This window comes from Periophthalmus magnuspinnatus, chromosome 3 (assembly GCF_009829125.3).
Source record: "Periophthalmus magnuspinnatus isolate fPerMag1 chromosome 3, fPerMag1.2.pri, whole genome shotgun sequence".
NCBI classification, from domain to species: Eukaryota; Metazoa; Chordata; class Actinopteri; order Gobiiformes; family Gobiidae; genus Periophthalmus; species Periophthalmus magnuspinnatus.
Genome location: NC_047128.1, coordinates 31,171,738 through 31,193,277, shown reverse-complemented (window position 1 = coordinate 31,193,277; position 21,540 = coordinate 31,171,738). Strand labels below are relative to the sequence as shown.

The following is a 21,540-nucleotide window of genomic DNA, read 5'->3' as shown; positions in this document are numbered from 1 at the left end:
CTAAATTATCTAGTAAATAAATTGCTATAAATTATCGACACTTTAAAACAACCATATAGCAATTAACATCTTCCAAAATTAAATAGTGCCTTTACCTCCACTCACCCAAAGCACGCACTGACACAAAATACACAAACATAACACTGGATGGGCAGGATGCAGCACTGATGGGAGAAAAACCGACAACCTTTAAACATTTATTATGTTGTTTTTAAAGGTGCACTATGTGACTTCTGGGTGGGGGTCCATCACCTGCTTGTCTTCATGAAGATGTTACTGCTTTATTTGGACTGTTCCATAGTTAAATGTGTTTTAGTATTTATCTATGGCTATGTCCAGGTTGTTCCACTAAGTTATTTTATGCTGGTACTGCACTTAAGTAGCCTAAACTGTGATGTTTAAAAGTTCATTAGGCTCTATAGAAGTAGCCCTATACTTTGTATTGGATCATTTATTCAGGCCAATAATCCATGGCCCTATGGGATGTTGGCCATAGGCATTAATCTGACTCAGGGGAAAGATTAAGTCACAGTCTGAACGTGTCAAGCCCACAGTATCCTGACTGACCATGACCCAGTAACAGCCTGATGTCCTCACAGTGATGAGCAGGGGCGCGTTGGTGTAGTTGGTGTAGTTGGTGTAAAGGTGATGTAGACGCGCACAGGTGGGTCACACACACAGATCTGTCCTCTGTCTCTACACACATGATCTGCGTCTGACGCGTGCCACGCGCTGAGGACAGCGTCACACTGCGCGTACGAGGCTCTGTCTTCAGTTTCTCACTTGTTCGGAGTAAACAGCAGCACCGCCCGAGCTGTTTGTTTGTAAGTGTGGAACGATCCAACGCACAGCGCCGAGCTCGATTGACGCTGTCTGCTGATCTGCTGCTGCGGATTGCTCAGAATAACACGGCTGCTTTGCTAATTCCCGTCCGTCTATCGGGGCTTTCGCCGAAACGCCGAGAGTATACGATTGAAAAAGCCAATAAGACAGCTAAAAACGTGGCGCCACCCGAGCCCGCGCCCACGATGGCTTCGGGAGACCTTTACGAGGTAAGATACTCATCATGTCCAGGGAAAAGATATCGCAATATTGACGAATATTGGAATTAGGAAGTACAGGGGAGGGCGTCGCGAATGTGAAAAGCGGTGTACTAAGCCCTGGAAGTAACCCCACAGAGCTCTCCAACACACGGTTTTCTGTAGTGTCCTCACACTTTATGTCCTTCTGGTGGACTTTGACTCGATACGTGCTGAATAGAGTGTTACACAGAGTGAAGTGTTGCCGAGTTGAAAGTCGTGTTGAAGTGACAGCAGCGCGCAGCGGACATGCTGAATATCTCCAGACTGAGTGATGGGCTGGAGGTGTGCATGTACTCACCAACACCCTCCAAACTTTACACTCTTTTCCTACAGAATACTGTCTTAAGTATTTCCTAGCTGTTTTCCTGGCTGAATTATTGTGATATTCTCTTGTGACCAAACGCTGACCCTGGGTGTCTCTGTGACGCGCCTTTGTGCGCATCATCAATTAGGATTAAGGAGTTTACCTTGCAGGCTGTGATAACTTGAATACGCTGCCCAGATGTAACTACAAGCCTATTCATGTGTTCAAACTTTTCTTTTGTTCTAGGAAAGTTGGTTTAATACATCTCAAGGCCTTTGTGCCATAAGCTGAGAACTCCGGTCTGTCCACTCCTCATGTGGAAATATCTTTATGTGAATTTATTTTTATACATTTATTTTTCAATTAGGACATGCTTCAAATAGATATAGGTGATTGACATTGGAAAATGTAGGCATATGAGATGCGTATTACAAAATATGGCCATTTAAAAGTTCCAAATGGTCAATGATGAGCTCTTTTTCACTGAGAGGTTCGTGGTTAATCCTGTGGCAGTCAAAGCATATTGTTAGCTTTCTGCTGCAGTCGCCTGGACATGCTGATGCAGAAGCACAGATAAGTGTGCACTGTTTGTTCTTAACACAATGTGATGGTTTTTGAGCGGGAGGAGCTCTGTTCATCATTGTCAGAGCCATTTCTTCTGACAGCGGATGTTGTAGTAAACAAACAATAAGACTTAAACCAGCCTGATCTGTTTTACTAACCTTTTTCCACTGACTAAAGGCTTTAGAAAATGGTCATTTAAAAGGTTGTCTGATGGTCCTCTTGATTTTCAGTGTAAAAGAAAAATATAAGATCTGTCACCTGGACAAAAAGTTATAGGAAAGGTGAAAAGGTTTCACTGCTCATCCAAGACGCTTCTTCGGTTTGCACCAATAATCTGACAGAACTGAAGAAGCGTCTTGGATGAGCAGCAAAACGACTGAGGGATTACACAGAGATCTTCTCATGTGCACTTAGAGCTTTGAGCTGTCATCATCATCTTTATTATGCAACTTATCATCAGCTTTTTGTCCCATATATGTTTATTTAGACCTATTCAGAAATGTAGCTATTTTTGACAACAAGTTATTTAATGATTAAAGGAGAATAAAGTGAATTGTGAATAAAAATCTGCTGCTTGCTGGTGATATGCCACTATCAGAAGAGGTGGGGCCTGAAGCAGAGAATCAGACTGTTTTAAGTCATATGTGATATATGAGTATTATCTGCACTTTATAAATTGTATCTTGCATGATAAGGATGTGCACAATTTAGTTTGAATCAAGATCGAGATTCTTTTTTTTTTTTTTTTACCAATTATGTTCTTGGGTGTTTTTAATCAAGAGGTTGAGTATTAACAGTAAAACTCCTCAAAGTTGGGAAAACCTCTTTATCAAACTTGATGATCAACATCAGCCTGTCCAGGGACTACAGGTGGAGACTAGTATTTATGCTATAACCTGGCACCGTACATATTTCCTGTTTTTTAAGGTCAGTGTAGTGTCGTGCACTGTCTCTGTCTAAATAAAAGCACACCGTACAATCAGCCAAGACCGTCAAACTAGATCTCATGTTGTGGGAGATGCTGGACTTCTCTCCATCCCGCAGAGCGACTGTGACTGCAGAGTCACTGCTACAGAGATGTAGTGAGCTTCAGGAGCTTTTTCAGAAGGAAATCTCCCTCATTATTTTTCTTTTCTGTTCAGCCCAGTGGTTCTTGTAGCTTCATGATGATGGTGTTATGACAATACCCACAACAGCAAGGCCTGTCACAATGATTATTATATCCACTCATCATTCAATATATGAAAGCTGGAACAAAACATTTTGGGACTCAATATTTCTATACTACTTTTTTTTTTTTTTTTTTTTTTTTTGTGTGCCATTTTTAAGTAATGATATAAGATTTGAGCTGTAGAGAGTAGAGTAGGAATCTCCTGTGGCTAATTATTGGTTCATTCTGCCAAGCATTTGTTGCAGCTCAGGCCTTTTATTGATACTGTTTATTTGAAAAAGTGTTCACTGGGATTATCCTGCTTTATTTTATTTGTGTCAGAGGCATAACGTTGTTTCAGTATGATCGTTTATCGCAGTATTTCTCTGTAGCAATATATTGTGTTTCAAAATGTGTTATTGTGACAGGTCTAAGAACAGCATAGACAATGGCAGCACCTTCTGTTTTTGTGCACTACATGACAAAAGGGGACTTGTTATTATAGACATTAGTCCTGATGTAGTTCTTGATTAGTCCATGTTTAGTCCTAAATTAGTTTTATCTGTTTAGTCAAGTCATTTCAAAAGTACTGGCCTATTTCTGTGTGGATATGTTGGACAGTAATGACCAGCCGTCTCGTACTAAACTAGCGATGTCCAACTTGACTTTGTGGTGGATTAGATTTGCCTTTTGTGATTCTGTCATAAAGGATGCATAAGTTTACAGTATTTGAAAAAGATCTCAGGCAAGCTACCAACTTCCACCAAGATTGTAAATAAAAGAGACCGCTTTCTCAGCCGTGTTGTTTGTTGTTGATGGGCTGCTGGTTTAAAGAAAGTCGTGTGAATTAATAACGACAGATGATCTATTTTAGTTGAAACTTTCCACAATAGCATTCGCTCCACTGCCATTTTTATTTATCAAAATCTTTATGAAATATAATGCCGTTATAGAAAGCACACACTTGTAGGACGCCCTGATTGCTGGCATCGGGGTGAATTGTTAGATCCTTTGCTGGTACAGTGACTGCCCCCCACGCTCCCCCTGACTGACCTGAATCCACCACTGGCAGAGTTTATGTCCTTCTGGTGCTGCTACGTTGAACCTCTGTCCAGTAGCTCATTGATGCTCTGGTTCACGTCTGAGGGAGTGATCAGAGTAAAAGCATGTATACACACACAAGTCCTCTAATTGACATATGCAGTTTATTTTAGTATTTTCCTGACAGCCTTGAAAAATGACTGTTTAGCATAGTACAGTTTTCCTCATACATCCTAGCACATGTGTCTTATCTCCCTGGTTCAGAGCAATGTCTTATCTCAAGCAGAACATGTCCCACGGTTTAAACTTGCAGGCACAAATTTGACACACCCAGCCATTATTTAACATACTAGACAAATGCTAGAAAACATGCACGACCAGGTAGGGGTCAGTTGATTTTCTTTTCAGAAATCAGTATATTTGGGGGGAAAATGTGTTGCAAAATACCAAACATCAAACTGTATGAAATGATTCAGTTTTCCTTTGTTTTTCTTTTTTTATGTTCACTGTTGACTCACTCACTCAGAGTCATCAAGTCATCACTTTCTTAAATCAGTTTGAAACATGATGATAAAACTGGAAAGTCCTAATGTTGCTTTTTATAGCTGCTACTTTGACCCGGCTACGACTACCATCCCACGTCCACTTCCATTTCTGTGTGTGTTCCAGTTACAGAGGAAAAGTTTGAGGTGCAGTGGCGTCATTGTGGCAGGTACTTCTGAAGGATGTAGTGATAGTATTAGTCAGTCACAGACGCAGTAGTGTGGGAGCAGTTGCTGATTATTAGTACTAACAATACTAACACTACTAATAATAGGGTTTTAGTGGCCGCAGTAGTGTAGTTTCTTTGAGTGTTGAGCAGTTCTGGTTCAGCCCAGAATCAAGGATGGGAGTGGGGCAGGTGTCTCAGTTTGAGCAGAGCTTCCACCGAGAGGAACCTGCCCTGTGCTCTGACAGTGGGAGGCTGAGACCAAAACCTGAACGACTCTGCAGGACTAAAATGGTGCTCACACTGGTTCCTAAAGTCCACACTCCATCATTCCTTTCTTCACTGGATAATGCTAATAAATGAATAAATGTGTCACAGATCCAACCACTACAAAACCACACACATGGACTCAGGATTCCAGGATTAGCTTTTTGGTATTTTGCAATAAAAAAAACAACAACTAAGTTTTTATTTGATTTTTAATACACATTTCTGAAAACAAAATCTAAATCCCTGTAAACAGTAACCGTAGGACCTTGCTAAGATTCAAAATGGCAGTAGTTGTTTTTTTATGTACAGGAAATTAATATGAAAATTCACTTTATTTGTTTTTTTAATAGTACATTTATTTGTATTAATTTTATCAATATGAGGAATAAATGATTTGTTTTATTTTTATACACTTTTCTCAGACAGGCATTAGCATTTTCTCACATTTCTCTCTTGTTTAAACACTCTCAAAGTTCAAACCTTTTGCAGATTTATATTATATTATAGAATGAAACCCCTTAGCCAATCAGGACGCAGAACACAAGACCCATTCATACACTGTAAAAAAAAAAAGCCTGCAAAATTGCACACTAAAAAAATCCGTGGAACAGCACAACTGTAAATGGTGAACCATGATATAGCGAGGGATCACTGTACTTCAGTTTTGGGTCAGTCTTGTTCCCACACACCGTGTATCATTCACCCCAAACGTGCGACATGAACCACGTAAGAGTTGGCCAATATCTATTTTTTAATATCGTCATACCGTCCCCTAATTATACCACGATAGACGATATTATGGCCTGTCCCAACTAATCACGCCAAATGTGTTACTTCCTTAAATAGCACATACATGTGTGTAAAACACATAAAATAATGCTCATTTATTGAGGGCAATTTAACTGATCTAAATGTAAAGTACATCATTAACTGACCAACAGGCTCCACGTCTGTCCACTCGCTCGCACCTTACTGGTCCTGTCCACTGACATCTTGCTCCGCTTTTTTACTATTTTAAAGTACAAATCATGAGTAAATGTGTGAAACAATGACAGTAAAGACCATTGGAGGTTGTGTTTTCAACTACCAGCCTCTAATGACAGCAAACACACGTACTCATTAAATCAAATACAGCCTGGGCCTGTGGCTGGCCACCCCTGACTGTGTGATCACATTATAACAGAAACTGAGCTCCACGCACGTGTCTTGGTGCATGGATATACAATTTGTTTGAGAGAAGGAAAACATTCCACTTCTCTGCATATTTGGGCATTTAATGACTTTGGTTCACTCACCTGTTTGTCCTGTCCAAGCGACTCCTCTTCTGCCCTTCACGGACATAAAGAAAATAACATTCAAACAGTACTAAGCAGGTGTGGAGCCGGGTCCATAAAGTCCACATCCCTCCATACGTCCTGCACATTACTTGTGTTAAAAAGTGATATACTTCCTTCTTGTAAACAGCACTGTTTAAGCTTCAGCAGTTGGTCTGACAGGCAGAAGGAGCCACACACCTGCTTCTGGTGTGATGATGAGTTTAGGCGCACTGCATTACTTTTCTGCAACAGTGCTAATATGTTTTTTAGCTTTTGTGAGCTAGCTATTAAAGTTAGATTAAAGCTATTTTAACAGCAAAATAGAGGTCAAATGGATGAGAATATATATTTAATGGAGCAAATTATTGCTATTTCCATGCATTTGTCTCCAGTAGGTTAGACTACTGTAACGGCCTGCTCACTGGTCTCTCCAAACAAGCCTTAAGACACCTGCAGAACATCCAGAATGTTGCTCCTCAGGTCCTGACTAGAACCAGGAAGTACGAGAAGTATGAGAATAGACTAGAGAATAAGCAGCTCTGCTTGTGAACAAGTCTCTCCATGGCCTAGCACCAAAGTACATCTCCCACAGGTTAGTGTCATATGAAGCACCTCACACTCTGAGGACTTCAGGGACCGGCCTCCTGCTGGTGGTCCAGAGTCAGGACTAAACATTGGGAATAAGCATTTCAGTTTTATGCAGCTAAAACCTGGGACAGTCTCTCTGAAGACTTGGCCTCTACTTTGACTACATTTAAATCCCGGCTCAAAATGGTTATATTTAGCTGTGCATATGACTGAAATGTTTTTATTCTGCGTTGTTCTCTTTTAATGTTAATTTTATAATGATTATTTATTTTTTGATTTGTTTGTATTATGATTGTAATGTCTTTCATATTCTGTAAACTCCTTTTAATGACTTTGTGTAAGAATTGTGCTGTACAAATAGACGTGCCTATTTCAGTACCACGGTATATGACATTATCATCATATCACTCAACTAAGTGAGAGGCCGTCAGAACCCTGTGAATAAACACATGATCACTTCCCCGCATCCGGTAGAAGATCCATGTCCAACGAGCGCAATGAGAATAATACAGTTTCTAAATATAGATTACAGTGGTCCCTCGCTATATCGCGGTTCACCTTTTGCAGTCTCGCTGTTTCGCATTATTATTATTATTTTTTTTTTAAAGCAATTTTGCATGCTTTTTTTTGCAGTGTATGAGCCCACATTGTGTTCTGCTTCCTGATTGGCTAAGGGACTGTAGACCATTGTGTTCTGCGTCCTGATTGGCTGAAGGACGTGCTGCGTCTCCTGTACAGTACAGAATGTGTTCAGCAAAATTTACATAAATGTTGGATCGCAGTGTGACTCTAAAGTGCTGTATGTTTGCAAATTTTCTTCCTGACAAAACCCACAATGTCGATGAAATGTTCTGCACCGACAATGGCACCTGTGCCCGCGCCCAAAAGGCCGAGGAAGATGCTCACCATCGCAGAAAAAGTTGGACTTCTGGACATGCTGAGGGCAGGCAGAAGTTCTTCGGTTTGTCACATAAAGAAGGGGGAAAATAACATAAGGACGACCGCAGTAATAAATTTTAACAAGGATGCAAAAAGGGTTGTAACTGCAACAAGACCATCGTGCAGATGGAGTCTGCTTTAGCTTTGTGGATCAGTGATGCAGGAAAAAGAACATTACGAGACATTACAGCGAAGAGGCGCCAGGACGAAGAAGCGCGGTCAGAGGAACTGTGAAATACACATGAATCACTATTAATCATTTCTCATGTGTCCAACCTCATAGGTTGATCATTAAATTTATATTAAATTTGTTACAGTATTTCTAAAAGCTGTCATTTTTATTTACAGTACAGTAGAGTATTTGTTTTGAGAGAAATGTGAGAAAATGCTAATGCCTGTGTGAGAAAAGTGTATAAATTGTGTGGAGAAGGGTTTTACAGCCTTAAAATATATATATATATATATAATAATTGTAAAAATAAAGCTTTCTAGGCGAATTTCACCTATTGCGGGTTATTTTTGGAACATAACTCCTGCGATAAACGAGGGACCACTGTACACTAAAACTATAAAACTATAATCAATTTATTTTCAAAAATATATGCAGTATAGTAGTTTATTAACATTAATTTTCCTTAAAAAAACAATTTCAATGCTTTATTAGGTCCCCAAGGGGCAATTGTTTTTATATATATATATATCTCACAGTTGATTAAAAAACAAAACGCCGCTCACATTCAATAGCCTCAGCCTCAGCCTTCAATACAATACAACCTGACATTTTACTTTCTAAAATGTCTCGCCTGGGAGTCAACTCCTACTTGATTCACTGGTGTGCCTCTTTTCTTACAAACAGAGTCCAGCTGGTCAAAGTGAATAGGACACTTTCTTCAGGCATTTTGACTAATGTCGGTGCACCTCAAGGCTGCGTTAGTTCTGCTCTGCTGTTCACAATATACACAGATGACTGCCGAGCAACTTCAAACAATCAATACGTTCTAAAATACTCAGACGACACTGTACTGTTAACCTTATTGCATAATTCGGATAGCCCTGACCTGCACCAACAGGGAGTTAACAGAATAGTCACATGGAGTAAAAACAACTCTCTGGAAATAAACACAAAGAAAACTGAAGAAATTGTGTTTAGCTCAAAACTGACAGTTGCAAATCCCACCATTATCAACAACGAAATGATCAAACGGGTAGAATCGTACAAATATGTTGGTGTTATGATTGATGCCACTTTATCATGGAAACATCATATAGACTACATATGTTAAAAAAAACTAAACAAAGACTGTACTTTCTCCGTCGCCTCCGATCTTTTGGAGCCACTCGTCAGATCCTCCTACTGTTCTGTACTGCTGTTATCCTCAGTGTGCTGCAGTACTGTAGTGCTGTGTGGTACAGCTGCTTGTCCACATCAGTAAAGTCTGGACTTAAACACCTGATCAAGATCTGTTCCAAGACTGTGGGTCAGCCATTAGAAGGTCAGTATGAGGCTGCCTATCACAAGAACACAATACGGCTGGCAAGAAACATCATTTCTGACTCTAACCATGTTTGGAACTGTGAATATGCAATGCTTCCATCTGGGCGACGGTTCAGTGTTCCACGATTTAATAAGGTTAGGCTGAAGCATTCTTTTGTTTATCAGTCAATCCTTAAAATAAACAAGGAGCTTAATCCATAGCTATCAAAGTGCTAGAAAGTGAGTAAATGTGTGTCACTTGAATTAATGTTTGTATCGTGTCTGTGTCGCATGTGTTGTGATGTTAATGTGTAGCAACGGAGCCACTGTTTTTATGTGCAAGACAAATTTCAGATCTCTGATCTGACAATAAAGTATTATCTATCTATCATTAGCCCGATCGAACTGTGCCCAAGCACGGCACGTTTGCTCGTGTACGCGCACACCCACAACTTTACTGTACGAGCCCTGTCATCTGCGCCGATGTTACTCATAAATGGAAAACGGTCAATAAATTCTGCTCCAAAACACATGGCAGATCTGTGATTGCCTTGAATAAGTTTTTGCCAGCCTCTCATCTTCCGTTGTCCTTGCTGCTCCTCTCTATCGTTTAATCCAAAAGTTTTGTAATGTGAACACATTTATGTGAATAGGAGTAAGTCACTTGTAGGTCTGAGCGCGCATTGTGGCAATGTGCAGAGGGAAGAGCCAAGCCCTTATCATGTTCCTTATGTTTAATGACAGTATAGGCCATATGACACTACTCCTCCCACTTGTAGACATAGGCCTAATGTAATAAGCTACCTTGTAACCTTTTAGGCGCTGTACCAAAGTGCCCAGAGACCAGATCGCACATCAACAGTGCGTCTGTCTGTTCATAACCAAAGGCAAACATACAACAGCCCAGAGCCTGCACCTTCCCCAGTGGTTGGTTCATAACATATAAAGCTGAAAGGGTGGTCCGTGCACACATCTGTGTGGACACAGTGTTGCTGCGTTTGGCACAGTTGGAGCATGCCTGTGTGCCTGGACACTCCAGTCCCTCAAAGATGTTCCATAATTCTGCTTTATATAGGGTCTAAGCTACAGGACTCTCCACTTTGAAGCTGGACTATACAACACTCTTAACTGGATTATAGACACAATTCTTCATGGATTGTTTCATGTTGGAAAATAAAACTATGGAGTTACGCACAAACTCCAAGGAACACAGAGATTTGGATGACAGTGGATTATTTCCAAAAGTTTTACGCACAAGGAGGCCTGCTCTGGGTGAGTCCTATTCAAGTCTACACTACGTTCCAAATTATTAAGCAAATTATATTTTTCTCTGATTTTGCCAAATTACCTGTATAAATGACAATCATCATAATTTTCAAGTCATCAACCATTAGAGTGCAATTTGAATGGTATTGAAAGTATTTTTATTATAACCTAGCACCATACATCTTGTTTTTAAGGTCAGTGTATTGTTGTGCCTGCCCCTGTCCAAATAAAACCATACTGTACCAAACCAACAAACCTCCCAATGAAAAGTATTTATTTTTCCAAAAATAAAAATTTAAAATGCACTGTTCCAAATTATTATGCACCACAGAGTTTCAAACCATCTTATTGTTGTAAAGAACTGAAAATGGTAATTTATCTAATTTTCAATTAGAAACATTAGCATATTACTGAAATCAAAAGCTATTTCAATCAAAACATCTTAACAGGTCAAGTTACATTTTAACATAGGACCCCTTTTTCATAGGAGCTTCACAGTTCTTCCATTGAACTTGTGAGTTTGTGGAGAGTTTCTGGTTGAATTTCTTTGCAGGATGTCAGAATAGCCTCGACAGCTGCTGTTTGGATGTGAACTGTAGATCTTTCACTTGAGGATGCTCCAAAGGTTCTCAATAGGAGCCAGGAGTTCCCAGGGAAGACCCAAGGATACGCTTAAGGGACTATGTCTCTTGGCTGGAACACCTTGGGATCCCACCGGAAATTCAATTTAGTTTAATTCAAAATCACAACAAAATCACGGGGCTTAACATGAAAATTGATTTAACCAGCAGAAAAATAGAAAATCAGCAACAAAACCGACACTGGTCAATAACAGACAAGTAGATTAACCAACAGAAAACAAACAAATGGATAACTGTTCCAGAACATCCCTTGTCCTTAGACCCTCCTTCTTGGTGAAGAAAAACTAAAACAGAGCCAGTAAGAAAAAGAGAAACCTCGAGGAGAACCACAATGAAGGAAAGATCCACTCCCATGGACGGGCAGGCTGCAGATCTGTCCTGGACAAATGTGCATGCATTTGCAGATAAAGTTTAAGTCTGTAGGGCCAGAGGCCACTGAAGACTAAGGAACAGAGTGGAACTTATCCTCGGGAGGGTAGGTGTCATCCTAGCCAGGTATTGGGTCATCCAGCCAGGTGAGGGATGAAGGATCTGGGTCCACAGAACGATATCAGGGTAAAGGAAGGGCTTCTAGGGTCCAGTCATCACCCAGCGGTGAGTGGCCAGGCATCTGACGTTGACCTCCCCAGAGTGTAGTGGGACAGGGATAAACATGTGAATAGCAATGAATGAACCACAGCTGAAATGAATAGTAAATATTCTTGAAGGGGAATGTAGGAGGAAAGTGCTCAGGTTATCAAACCTTACAGGATACTATACTTACTACACTATACTGTGTGTTTTATTTCTGCTCATAACTGTACTAGCCATAAGTTAATTCAAAGAGGAATGTTTTAAACCTGGTCTTAAATGTAGAGACTGTGGAGGCCTCTTTAATAAGGGAAGGGAGTTGACTTCATAACACAGGACCCTGGAAGCTGAAGGCTCTCCCCTCAGACACTCTAGGATCACCAGTAGTCTAGTGTTGTGAGAGCACAAGGCTCTTTTTGGATAATATAGTACTATAACATCTTGCAGATACAATGAGGCCATGCCCTTTATGGCTTTATATGTCAGGAGGAGAATTTAAAATTTAATTCTAAGCTCGACAGGATGCCAGTGAAGGCACTCCAGCACTGGGAATTATGTGTTCTCTTCTTTTAGTTAAGAGCCTGGCAGCTGAATATTGAACTAGTTGAAATCTTTTATAGTACATAGCATATAACATATAGCTTTATATATTTATAGTTTTTGGGCACGCAGCTAGTAGGGGATTACAGTAATCTAGCCTTGATGTAACATGTGTATGGATAAGTTCTTCACCTTCTTTTGTGTGGTTTTGGACATATTATGTAGGTGGAAAAAGGCTATTTTACTGGCATTGGTTATATGTGCTGTGAATTAGAGCTCTTGCCCAAATAATACTCCAGGTTCCTTATTGTAGAACCCGAGGCTACACTGACATTGTTCAGTGTGACTATGTGGTCAGGTAGAGTCTCACTGACCTTTGGGGCCTAGAACAATGACCTCTGCTTTTTTTTTCAGGCTTAAGAAGCGAATAATCAAGTGTCATCCAGGTTTTTATTGTCCTTATAAGTGCAGTGAGACATTTTGGTGCAGTAGCTTAGCTAAAAAAATAGCATTTACATTATAATTTATTTAAAAGACACTTTATGGTAGGAACACAAAAATGATTTAATCTAGTTGGCCTACTTGGACACTGACAATCTCCTGCCTGTGGGAGTGGCTTAAACACCTAATGCAGGGGATGTGTGGAGTCTACCAGGATTTCTTTTGCTTTTTTGACCAATCTGGATTTAAAAATGTCCATTAGGTTGTTAAGATGTGTGCCAACAATGCCACACTCTTTAAGAATGCCATTTAGACAATTTCTATTTTTAGGCTTAGCAAATTAAACAAGCAGAGAAAAGAAAAGGTGAGGACTGATTCAGTGAAGCAACAATAAAAACACTTAATTGCAGACAGCATTCACCTGAAACTCAAATGTGAGTTTACTCTCCATCATTGTACCAGGGTACTGCTGTTCTTGAACCACCTCCACAGCCAAGTAGTGCAATTTTACTGAGGCTGACGTGGCGACTTCAGTTCACTAAATATTTTATTTATGTGACAATTATGAACTTTTATATTTACTTTTCCAGGTGGAGCGTATTGTTGACAAGAGGCGGAACAAAAAGGGCAAGTGGGAATACCTGATCAGATGGAAAGGTTACGGGAGTAAAGAAGACACTTGGGAACCAGCGCACCATCTACTTCACTGTGAAGAGTTCATTGATCAGTTTAACAGTTTGCGCATACACTCACAAAAACGGCCTAAAACATCCAGAATTCATTATCATTCTTCCAATCCTAAGGAAAATTCTAGAGCTCAATCAGAAACTAAAAAGACCAAAAGGACTAGTGCGTCCCCTGTGAGAGTTGGGGCGGTGCTGGACATTGGGGGGAGCTCTGCTGGTACCAGTCACAAACAGAAAAAGTTAGGCATCGCTAGCGGAAAGCATCCTTTAGGAGATGGACTCGGCAAAACAATACAAAGCCCATATAAAGCCCCCCCTGGTCCTGGGCTGCCCCCTGCCCCTCCTGTGCCAGTGGACAGACATGCTCAGAATGGACTTGAGAATGGGGACATGGAGCCTGTCCTGTACAGAGCAGCAACAAGACCACAGAGACCACCTCCAGAGAGAGTGGACCTAGGATACACAGACATGGCTCAACAACAGTTTCCCAGTGAACTCGGTAAGAAAAGAAAAGTTATTGACTACAGTTTTTTATGAGTTTGCAGTCACACTACATTATTATTTTATTGGGCTAAAATATACAATAACTTGTGGCACAATATGTCTTCACTGATTCCACAAAGCACTTAACATGGCCCAGTTATGTTATTGTGTTTGGACATAACTGCAAATAAGTTCTGGCAGTGCGTAAAATGTTAATTAATAGAAAAGAGACTATCCCGGATGCAGTTAGGGAACCTGGAAACCATAATCCATTCACAAAAATAAGTGTTATTACGTAACAAAGACATGCATGAAGAGGTTTTAAATGTCATTTATGGATGACGATCAGTTGGCTGCATGATTGTGGTTTGACAGCGCTCTGGAGGGGGAGTGACTGACTGAGCAAAAAAAAAATGAAAGTGAAACTTATGAAACATGTTAATACGATGTTTTCAGCAAATGCAGCAGTTTCAAAAAACAAAACACAGTGATATAAATATGTTATGTGTTAGCAGTTAATACCCCAGAGAAGTATATTACCCCTTTGTTAAGAAAATCTGCCAGCAGTTTTGAAAATGTTGCCAGATTATTAGTGCATTATGTTATTATGCATAAGTCAGCCAAAACTGATCCCAGAGGATATGATATCCTTTGCTTGAATCCATCTGATTGACTGATAACACCTGCGTTTTCACTCCTGGGTCACAGTCCAGAGCTTGTACCACTGCAGTTAATGATTACAGACAAATTCATGTAGATGTTTGGTTCTTTGCCTGTAAAATCATGTAATAATGATGAGGAAATTATTTTAATGTTGCTTGTCCAATGGCGTGCAGTGCTGAGACCTAATTCAAATGTACTTTTATACTTTTTTTGTGATTGTAAAAGGTACAACAATATCATAGAGTACATACAACTGGAGAGCTCAGTTTTTTTATATTCTTTTCCATAGTGTTTACCCAGCGAAAGTGATTGTGTAATTAATCGTGATGTACATTAATTCATAAAGGGCTTTCAAGGTCCAATTAATAGCCCGATATACTGTACGCCTGCATGTGCGATGTATGACCGTTTGCATTTAGACAGAAACTGAAATTTATCTTATCCCTCCCTTTTTTTTCATAACCATCTAGCATGACAGAAATTGACTTTACTGACTTGTTTTGTTGACCTAAGGACCTCCTCAAGTCAATGGAAAAATGCATTTGCACAACTCGGTCAAACGGAAGCTGGCTGAAGACAAAGGCAGTGCCATTGACAAGCGGCTCAGGTACAACGTGCGACAGAATGAGAGTAACTGTCGATTCAGGGACATCGTGGTGAGGAAGGAGGAAGGCTTCACTCATGTGCTTCTGTCCAGCCAGACCACAGACAACAACGCTCTGACGCCTGAGGTAAGAACAGAGTATTTATCTTCTCTTGCATTTTTATATGTATTATCACAGTTGTTCTTTTGTGATGAATCTTCTCTAGTAAATTGTAAATAGTAAAAACAGATGGCACTATGGCCACTGCTAAGGCTCCACTCGTATCTCACATTTTAAATACAGATGTTCAGATGTTGCCTCAAACTCAAAAATCGCTCTTATACTGTAGGAAATTGGGTGGAGGCCTGCAGCCAGACTCTGTTGCAAAGGACTTTACTCGTAGACCTCCACCAGGATGCACCTCCACCAGAGTGCACCTCCATGCCGCTCAGCCTTTTTCATTAGTTTACTTTATAAATGACTTAATTACACTTTCTATGAGTTGTTTCCTAAATTCATTGTCTATTAAAGGCCATTAAAAGTGATAAATCTTATTTCAAATTGTTTAGAGCAAAGCACTTCAAAGACATAACCATAGATTTAATTTATAGTTTGAAATGAACTAGTTTTGGGTTGTCTCTGCTCTACTCTGCCTACGAACATTAATTAACAGTTTAAAACATGTTGTCATGTACAAAGAACAGATATTTAACTGTCAAGACAGGCGTAGGGTGTATAGCATAGGCATTTTAGATGTAGTCTGGCTACGAATGTGTTGTAGCCCCTGTGTCTGGTTGTGGTTAGGGAAAGGATTTTGCCTTGTCTTTAGTGTAAAACGATGTCAACTTTTGTGACGTTACCTGGAAAACAGTGGTCAGGAAATGGTTCACTTTCATGGTCATTTTGCGTGGTCATGTGTACTTTAGGGACCTGTGGATGGAGGTAAGTCATGTGGGGGTCCTCCTGGTAGAGGTCTGCAGGTTGGGTCCTCTGGGTGGAGGTCTGCAGGCAGATCTCTCTCGGAAATGATTTATTTAGTGCTATCTATAGATGGGCTGTGCTGTCCCTGCAGAACTAACTATCTTACCCTGTTCCTAACCTCAACAAAAGTCTCTTAATTTTCTAATAGTAACCTTAACTTTAACCATACATAACCTTATTTATAATCCTGTTCCTAAACTTCATTCCTTTTAATAACCAATTTTAGCAGACTGTCCGCCTGGACCCGAGTATTTGGCTAGCACCAACCAAATAACAAACAGCACATGAGTGCCAAGGAATATCAACTCGACTGGACACCGGCCCAAGGCAGAGCTGACAGGGCAGTGCTGCTGGACAAAGTAGAGCTGTGCCACTGTCCTGTGCCACTGTCCTGTGCCACTGTCCTGTGCCACTGTCCTGTGCCACTGTCCTGTGCCACTGTCCTGTGTCGCTGCATAAGCTGCTGCTTAAATCTAGGAGGCTGAACATAGAGATAATGGATCCTGCATGTGTTTTGAGGCTCAGAACAGCATTCTACTGCACACAAACTTTTCCCCTGTTTATTTTATGAAGATCTTGTATTCACTAATTTGTGATTGTCTTTGGGTTTTAGGCACATACCACTTGCTTTTGAAATATAAATAAATTCTATGTAGCACCAGAGAGGTTGTCCTCTCAATGAGTCTTTCAACCCACAGCCAGTACTGCTCACAAATTCCTTAACTGTTTATTTATTTATTTGATATGGACATTGCACTTGCATTGAACAAACCAATGGAGGCCATTGGAGTCTTTTAATACAGTACAGTAGAAAAGGTTAAGTTACCAAGAATATAAAAAGATGTAAGTGCACATCATCTGTTTAAATTACAGCACAATAGCCTATACCCATTTCATATATTATCTTCTTTGTGACTACTATGCTTTCAGACCTCTATTATAGATGTGTAAGTCAGTCTGGACTGCAGTTTTAGGTCAGTGAGAAGAGAGTTTCAGTCTGAGAAGGGAGTTAAGTAAAAGGAGTAAAAGAACTGTCCAGAAGACCACACAGTCCCCACTAAAAGAAGATCAGGTGTTAAGTCTGAGGGAGTCCTGATGTCTGACAGCTAGAACAGAGCAAGAAGAGTCTCCTGATTATTCAAAAAAGTATGCTTAAACTTCAGAAGTGAAACTTGTCCAATTATACTAAATTGGCGCCATACCATTGCCTTACCTTTCTGTGCAGAGTTTGCATATTTCTCCTCATGTCTGGGTGGATGTCTAGGTGTGCTATAGGAATAAAAATAAAATAAACTTGCCTAGGTTAAATCCTCCATCTGTGGTAGTTCTGACCAAGCCTAGCAACAACATCACAGAGATGGGTCCCCAAGCACTGTGCTGCAGTGGTCACTGCTCCTGAGGAGAAGCCCTGAGATGTTGAAGAATGGGTCAAATGCAGACGACAAATTTCCCAACAGGGACAATAAAGTGTATCTTAACCTTAATCTATCAAAATCTTCAAGGTGTGCATTTAGTACAGAAGAAAAACAGCTGCCAGATGTCAGTCTGTGTAAACATGATAAGGGGCAGAGGCTGTAGATGCAGAGACGAGTTTGGTCATTTTTAATTCTCTCTGCTAGCATCATGTTTGATACTTAAAACAGAATTAAGCCATCTGTTCATGCAGACTGACATCAGCTGGAAATGTGAGACAATGATGCAGAAAATTGCAGATAAAGCTATTTGTTAAATGGTATTGTTTTTCCTTGATGTTCCTGTATTTAATAACTTAGACTTAGATGCCACATATATGTGAAGAAGTAGTATTTGTGTGTAATTGATAGTTACTTTCCCATTTGGTAAATATTTGAATACAAGGAGCATCTCAAAAGGAACAATCCAGATTAACTGTGAGCTTATTAATTTCATGTGCATTTGTAATTAGTTTTAACAACAGCCAACTATGTAGGAGTTCACAATCACATGAGCCATGCTGTGTTGACTGTCATCTCCACAGAAATGTGTCTGTAAAACTGCAGCTAAACCTTTTGGGGGTCAAATTCCCCAATTGTTATCTCTACTAAAAACAGCTGAAGTTGATCTGTAAAATATTTATTTTCTCATACATTAGTCGGCTTTTTACTTGTCTGCTGTTGCTTCTCGGAATACTGGAGCTCTGATGATCCACTTATAAATCTGCTTTGTGATTGGTCAGTCAAACCAGCCAGCAATCAACAACAACCTGACCATTTTTCTCGTGTTTCATGCCTGCTGTTTGCTTGTTGGCACAGATAAGGTGGACTGATCAAAGGAACAGAGGCTTGTAATGCTCAGATAGCTCCTTTTCTGTCTCTCATCCTTGTAACTAAGTAAATAAATACAAACACAGGAAACATGGGAGCACAGCTGTTTACATAGCACCTTTTACTGTCATAGTTTGTTCAATGTAGAACCGGAAATGTTTGCTCCTTCAATCAAGTGTGCACATAACTTTTGTATACCAGTGTCAGACTTGACAGAAATTGAATCCAGGCATTATACCAGTACAACATATTATCAAAATGTTTGTAGAACAGTTGGCTAGAATAGGCTTACTTATTGTGTTGAAATTTGTGTTTAATTTATCAACTTGTCACTTTAGTTGGTCATATGTTGATTAAACATGAACACATTAAATGCGTGTTAGTGTTATTGTGATATAGGCTGATCTAATACAAAATTTAAAAAACACTGTTGAACTTTGTATATTTGTATGCTTGTAATTTTCTAGTCTAAAAGTTCTCTATCCATTCCATTGTCTTTGTTACCTCCAGATCATGAAGGAGGTGTGCCGGGCTCTGGGTAATGCTGCTGTGGATGATAGTAAGCTGTTACTGCTCAGTTCTGTGGGCACTGTGTTCTGCAGCGGGCTGGAGCCTTCCTACCTGATTGGTCGTCTGTCCACTGATCGCAGGAAAGAGAGCAGCCGCATTGCCGAAGCTGTGCGGTAAGAAAACATCTCTCACCCACAAAGTCTTTCAGGAGTAATGCTGATTAATCCTTTATCTCATAGGGACTTTGTGTTGGCATTCATACACTTCAAGAAGCCCATTGTAGTGGCCATAAACGGGCCAGCTCTGGGCTTAGGGGCATCTATACTGCCCCTGTGTGACGTGGTGTGGGCCAGTGAGAGAGCCTGGTTTCAGACTCCATGTGCTGCCCTGCACCTCACCCCCTCTGGCTGCTCATCATACACATTCCCTCAGATCCTGGGGGTAGCTCTGGTGAGTCTCAAGCACATTATACGGACGTGTTGGAAGTTTTGAAATATAGAAAGATGAAGATTTTGACTCTGTTTGTCTCCCCGTTGGCAGGCTAATGAAATGCTGTTCTGTGGGAGGAAGTTGACGGCTCAGGAGGCATGCAGTAGAGGCTTGGTGTCACAGGTGTTCTGGCCTACCACATTTAACCAAGAGGTCATGTTACGGGTGAAGGAAATGGCTTCTTGTAATGCAGTGGTAAGTTCGTATTACTTTGACCATAAACATGTACTGTAGGGTACTGAATACTGCTGGATATTTAAAGTACTGTATATTCTACCTTCCTGTACCCCACTTTTGAGTTCTCAGACAGGAATAGTGGCTTAAAAATGTGATTTTTCTGTTAAAGGTTTTAGAAGAATCTAAATGTCTTGTTCGGGGTATAATCATCTCAGTCCTGGAGGAGGTGAATGAGAAGGAGTGTCAGATGCTGAAGCAGCTCTGGTGTTCGACTAAAGGTCTGGAGACACTGTTCAGTTACCTTCACAACAAGTCCTATGACAAGTGAGCAACTACTGCCTAAACAGAAGTAATGCTGTGATTCGCTGTAAATGAAGGATGCGCTGAAGTGCAGTTTATTTATTTTCTATGATGTAACTGATGCTATTTGACATATTTTAATCTATAAGAATCTGTCAAAGGTCTGTTAGTACAAAGCAGAGTGTAAAGACATGCATAGTCTATTTATTTGTGTATTTCTATTTTTAAAAATACCTAAATAAATATTTTGGTAGTTTATACTTATGCTACTTTAACATTCCTGAGATTCTTGCAAGAGAAAGCTCTCACCAAATTTCTTACCTATTTCAATGGCTGTTAACAGCTTAAGCAAGGTTTATTGCATATAAGATAGAATATTATTTATACAGAATCATGCATGATTTTATTTTTCTGTGTTTGCTCTGTCTGGAAGGTTCTACAGTATAGACACATCTATCTTACATTTAAAGAACTATAGGTGTTTTTACCTGGAAATACAGGCTCACCACTCCACAGATGTGACCTGTAACATGGCTTGGTCACTTCACCTGCTTGTCTCTATAGAGAGAGATAGATGGATGTAATGCCATACTGTGGAACATTCCAGGCAAAGCAATAATGTGGATGTGACCAAGAAATGTGGATGCCCCCACCCGGAAAGTTACAGTGCTCCTTTAAAATATAATTGTTTTGAAAGAATTAGTGAAGTGTAAATAGTAACGTGTCATAACATAATGCATTGTACAAACAGTACTTGTTTTTATTACTTGTTCTGAACTGTGAGGTTTGAATCGAAAGAAAATTCTATACATAGGTTATTACACTGACCAAACTTCATTTAGTCCAAGTAGTGCATCTTTTTGATGTAATTGTCATGGAAAGATTTATAGTTTGGTATAGTTAACTTGAATATATGTACAATTTTGTTTGTATGTTTCTCAATTAAATATGGTATGTATTTATTTTGTGTTTTTGAGCACAAAACTGGAAATGCAGTGTAATGTACGCAATTGGAGTCTACCTTGTCCTTGTCTGCATGTGACAAACATGCATGTGTAAAGAATCACTGTTGTGCATAACAACTAAACTCTTAAGTGTGTGTAAACTGTCCTTTTAGACGTGTACAAATGTATCAGAGAATATTAACACAAAGTGGATTTTGTAAATATGTGCATGTGCTTACATTTATTGTATTTATATAAACGTTGTATGTTTTGTAACAGGACTGTAATTATGGTAGAAATCTTGCAAGTTATTTTTCTATTTATTTGAGATACACTTTGGATATGCAGTGCCATGTGGTTTGCTTTGCTTCAGAGGAACCCCAACAACTTAAAGCTTTACTGGCCAGTATATGTCTTTGCATCCTAACAGATTTTTAAATACATGCATCTACAGAAATGAAAGGGTTGTACAAGCCTGAGCTTTTGTGCTCAAAAGCGCTGAGTGAGTCACAATTCAAGTGTCACTTAAAGCCATCAACTCAGGTA

The 21,540-nt window shown here is 39.9% G+C and overlaps 2 protein-coding genes across 2 annotated transcripts in view; both read left to right on the top strand.

Moving 5' to 3' along the window:
• The window catches only part of LOC117389874 (cytochrome c oxidase subunit 4 isoform 1, mitochondrial), a 223,807-nt gene that overhangs the window by 62,560 nt on the left and 139,707 nt on the right, over positions 1-21,540 (top strand). The gene's annotated exons all lie outside the window — the stretch shown is intronic.
• Positions 772-21,422, top strand: LOC117386496 (chromodomain Y-like protein 2). Its single transcript, XM_033983872.2, has 7 exons — positions 772-1,052; positions 13,486-14,080; positions 15,241-15,458; positions 19,085-19,257; positions 19,324-19,534; positions 19,625-19,768; positions 19,920-21,422. The coding sequence occupies exons 1-7, from the start codon at positions 1,029-1,031 to the stop codon at positions 20,076-20,078; spliced, it is 1,524 nt and encodes a 507-aa protein (XP_033839763.1). The 5' UTR covers positions 772-1,028; the 3' UTR covers positions 20,079-21,422.